Source organism: Myotis brandtii, unplaced genomic scaffold (genome assembly GCF_000412655.1).
Source record: "Myotis brandtii unplaced genomic scaffold, ASM41265v1 scaffold986, whole genome shotgun sequence".
In the NCBI taxonomy this organism is placed as follows: domain Eukaryota; kingdom Metazoa; phylum Chordata; class Mammalia; order Chiroptera; family Vespertilionidae; genus Myotis; species Myotis brandtii.
This window is the reverse complement of record NW_005372102.1, coordinates 3,053,539-3,057,433: the sequence shown is the minus strand read 5'-3', so window position 1 is coordinate 3,057,433 and position 3,895 is coordinate 3,053,539. Positions and strand designations below refer to the sequence as shown.

The 3,895-nt window shown below is 61.5% G+C and overlaps 1 protein-coding gene across 1 annotated transcript in view; it reads right to left on the bottom strand.

Annotated features, from left to right (window-relative positions):
- Window positions 1–6: 6 nt before the first annotated feature.
- The window catches only part of GAK (cyclin G associated kinase), a 44,213-nt gene continuing 40,324 nt past the window's right edge, over window positions 7–3,895 (bottom strand). Inside the window, exons 27-30 of the mRNA XM_014533466.1 lie at window positions 1,797–2,018; window positions 1,333–1,481; window positions 401–577; window positions 7–125 (exon numbers count right to left, since the gene is read on the bottom strand). Coding sequence (XP_014388952.1) covers window positions 24–125; window positions 401–577; window positions 1,333–1,481; window positions 1,797–2,018 — 650 coding nt within the window. The 3' untranslated portion in view covers window positions 7–23. The remainder of the gene's footprint in view (window positions 126–400; window positions 578–1,332; window positions 1,482–1,796; window positions 2,019–3,895) is intronic.

The window sequence follows — 3,895 nt, the reverse complement described above, 5'->3', positions numbered from 1 at the left end:
ACATGCAGCTGTGACCAGAGGGCTCAGAAGAGAGGCCGGGCGCCCTGGCTCTCGAACTCGGACCAGGCGTCGCTCAGCTCCATGAAGATCATCCTGGCCTGCTGCTCGTAGGGCTGCCCCGTGGCCTGCGGGACGGAGGGGAGGATGGTCCCACGCCAGCTCCTGGCATCGCTCCCAGCACTCACCTCCCAGTGGACCCGCCCAGTGGGCACTCACCTCCCAGTGGACCCCGCCCAGTGGGCACTCACCTCCCAGTGGACCCGCCCAGTGGGCACTCACCTCCCAGTGGACCCCGCCCAGTGGGCACTCACCTCCCAGTGGACCCGCCCAGTGGGCGCTCACCTCCCAGTGGACCCTGCCCGCACTCACCTCCCAGTGGACCCGCCCAGTGGGCACTCACCTTGTCGGGGTGCACCACCAGCACGGCCCGGCGGTACTGCTTCTTCACCTGCTCGGGCGTCACCAGGTCAGCCATGCCCACGGGCGTCCAGCGGCTCTCGCCGTCCCACAGCACGGTGTGTAGTGTGGACAGCAGGGCGCGGATGTTCCTCTCCTTGCCCTCGGTCCAGTCCAGGAGCTGGGGGAGATGTGGAGCTGCAGGCAGGAGTCCTGGCCCAGCCCCCATGCATGGGCCAGCATCGCAACACTCCACACGCATCCACCCCAAGCCAGCCTCCAACGCCACAAGAACAGGCCCTGTCCCACTTCCTGTGCTGACCCTACCAGGCACGGTCAGCACCACTCCCAGGCCTGGCCAGACCCCACATAGGACACGACAGCGTGGAATTCACGGCCAGCCCCCCACTGCGGCCGCACAGCCTGTCCTGGAGCTCCAGGGCCCAGCAGGACGACAGACCAGGCTCCGGTGGCCTGTCAGTGACCCACACCCCCATCTCCACCGATCTGCCATGAAGACACCTGGGCTTAGGCGCCCAGCAGAGGCCGGAGTGCACGCGGCAGACGCCCTCCCCCAGGGGGCCTCAGGCACGTCGCCCGCCCTGCGGGCTGGGGTTAGGTACGGCTAGAATTCCCGAGGAGCCAGACCCCGAGTAACAGAGAGCAGAGCCTCCGCCTTCAGCCTGACGCTGCCCGAGCGGAGCCGCTGGGGGAGGGGCTGCGCGCCCGCTTCGCATCCACTGCAAACTCTCCAAGGCCAGGAGCCTGGGTGGGAGACGCCCCCCCAACCCTCCAAACGTGCGAGCTGGCCCGGCAGCTGCTGCCCACGCGGCAAAGGCAGGTGATCTTGGCCCCAGGGAACCTCAGCGCCCAGGACAAGGGCCACACGGGGACGCCCTGGGTGACCCCGGCCGCTCTGCCCCCGCCGCCGCGCACCTTCAGCTTGAGCGGGTCTGTGTCCCTCGCCTGGTCCTGCCTCCTCATCTCGGCGATGGTCCTCGGCCCCTTCCTGTCGGCCTTGGAGGAGAAGCCCTGGTTCGACAGCAGGTCTTCAAAATGGTTCTCCGACACCCGCGGCTTCTGAGCTGGAGCGGGGGGGGGGGTTGGACATGGCTGCTGACCCTCTGCCCACTGGACCTTGTGTGGGAAGCACCCACAGGGCTCCACGGGGGCAAAGGTCACCGCCTGGGGCTGACGTGGCTATGCCATCCCAGGGATGACACCATAGCCAGGCCAGTTCCCGGCAGCATGGGCCTGGCCACCTGGGCCGCACTGGCCGGGACGGGGACACCACAGACACCATCAGAACCGCGCCCCCACCCAGTTGTGGCTCCTATGGTGAGGGCTCTGGGCTCAGAGCTTTCCCGGGAAAAAGTCCACACGGAGGGAAGAGGACTCACCAAAGCTGGGGACGCGGATACCCCGCTCCTCTCGGCCGCCGATAACGCTGAAGCTCGCGTAGTTAGGCCTTGGCTGTGCACAGGTTTTGGGGGGTGGCTTGGTCTGGGGGGCCCGTGGGGCGCCCTGGGTCGGGGGCCGACTTGTCTGCCAGGAGCTGCCGCCCTTGGGAGGGGGGGCTGCTTTGGGACCGAAGGCCCCAGGAGTGAATCCACTGGGTGAGCCTGGGGAGACAATTCCGGGCGGTGAGCGTGAACATGGGGCAGCGCCTGGTCCGTGAGGGAGTCTCAGAGACACAGGCATTGCAAAACCAACGTTTAGTCGGGGGCCAGGACGCAGGGCGAGCAGCCATCAGAGCGGCTCCGTGGGCGACGGTGGTGACAGCCGCAGGGGCCGCGGGCAGTGGGGTGGACAGGGTGAGCGCGGGCTCACAGAGCGCAGGCTGGTTCCTTAACCTTTATCTGGAAACAGACTCACAGGAACCCGGAACCAGAGCCCAGAGCCCGGCACACGCAGCAGACAGGCAACCCACCTCGGCAAGCTCAGGCTCCTGCCAGCCGCTACGCGTGTGCGGCCACTTGTGTGCTGCCACGTATGTGCTGCCATATGGGTGTGTGCACGTGTGCGCACACGGGCCCCCCAGCTCTGTGCCATTTTACCACGCATTCCTATTTGTGTGAGCACTGGGTCCAGGTACCCATCTGTTCACCATCTCTGTGACTCACTTCAAGAATGTTCTAGAAATGGCCTGGCTGGCATGGCTCAGTGGTTGAGCTTCGACCTATGAACCAGGAGGTCATGGTTCGATTCCCAGTCAGGGTACATGCCAGGGTTGCAGGCTTGATCCCCAGTGTGGGTTGTGCAGAAGGCAGCCAATCAGATTCTCTCCTCACTGATGTTCCTCTCTCCCACTCTCTGAAATCTACCTACCTGTCTGTCTATCCATCTACCTGTCTATCTACCTATCCATCTATCAATCTGTCTGTGTCTATCTGCCTATCGATCTATCTATCCGTCTGTCTATCCATCTACCTGTCTACCTATCCGTCTATCATCTATCCATCTATCTATCCGTCTGTGTCTATCTGCCTATCAACCTATCTATCTATCCGTCTGTCTGTCTATCTATCTATCTATCTATCTATCCATCTATCTAGCTATCCGTCTGTCTAGCTAGCTGTCTGTGTCTATCTGTCCGTCTGTGTCTGTCTATCTATCATCTATCCGTCTATCATCTATCTATCTATCTATCATCTATCCGTCTGTCTATCTAGCTATCCGTCTGTGTCTACCTGCCTATCGACCTATCTATCTATCCGTCTGTCTGTCTAGCTATCCGTCTGTCTGTCTGTCTATCTATCTATCATCTATCCATCTATCTAGCTATCAGTCTGTCTATCTGTCTAGCTAGCTATCTGTGTCTATCCGTCCGTCCGTGTCTGTCTGTCTATCTATCTATCATCTATCCGTCTATCTATCTATCTATCTATCTATCTATCTATCTATCTATCAGTCTATCTAGCTATCCGTCTGTGTCTATCTGTCTGTCTACATACGTTCAATGCTCTAGAAAGGGACTCAGAAAGCCGGCAGCCTCGCAGGGAGCTCTCACTCAGGAGCCTCCTTTTACCGCTGAGCATCATTTTCCAGGGACGCACCGAGGTTCGCTCAACCACCAGCCCGGTTTGGAGAGATTACAAACCAAGCTGCTGTGAACACGTGTGTACAGGCCTGTGCACGCCTGCACCTCCATCTCTCTGGGTGAATGCCGGTTGTGTGTCTACTTTTATAAAAACTGGCCCTCACTTCCCAGCAGCTGCAAGTGAGGCGGTCTCCTGGCACCTCCCACGGGGCTGGGGGCTCGCTGGCTCCACGTGGCCCTGCTGGGCGTCTCCTCCGACGGGACACGCCCATTTCCTGATGGTCCGTGGACAGCGGGCAGCTCTCACGCTGATGAGGTGCCGGGGGCAGGAACGGCACCCTTGCTCACACCCGCCACCTGGCACAGCTGGTGTCGAGGCTGTTTTACCCGCACTGTGCTGTGCCGTGGGCCCTGCGGGAGCTGTGCCCTGGGCCCGGCAGGAGCGCTGAGCCAGGAGGC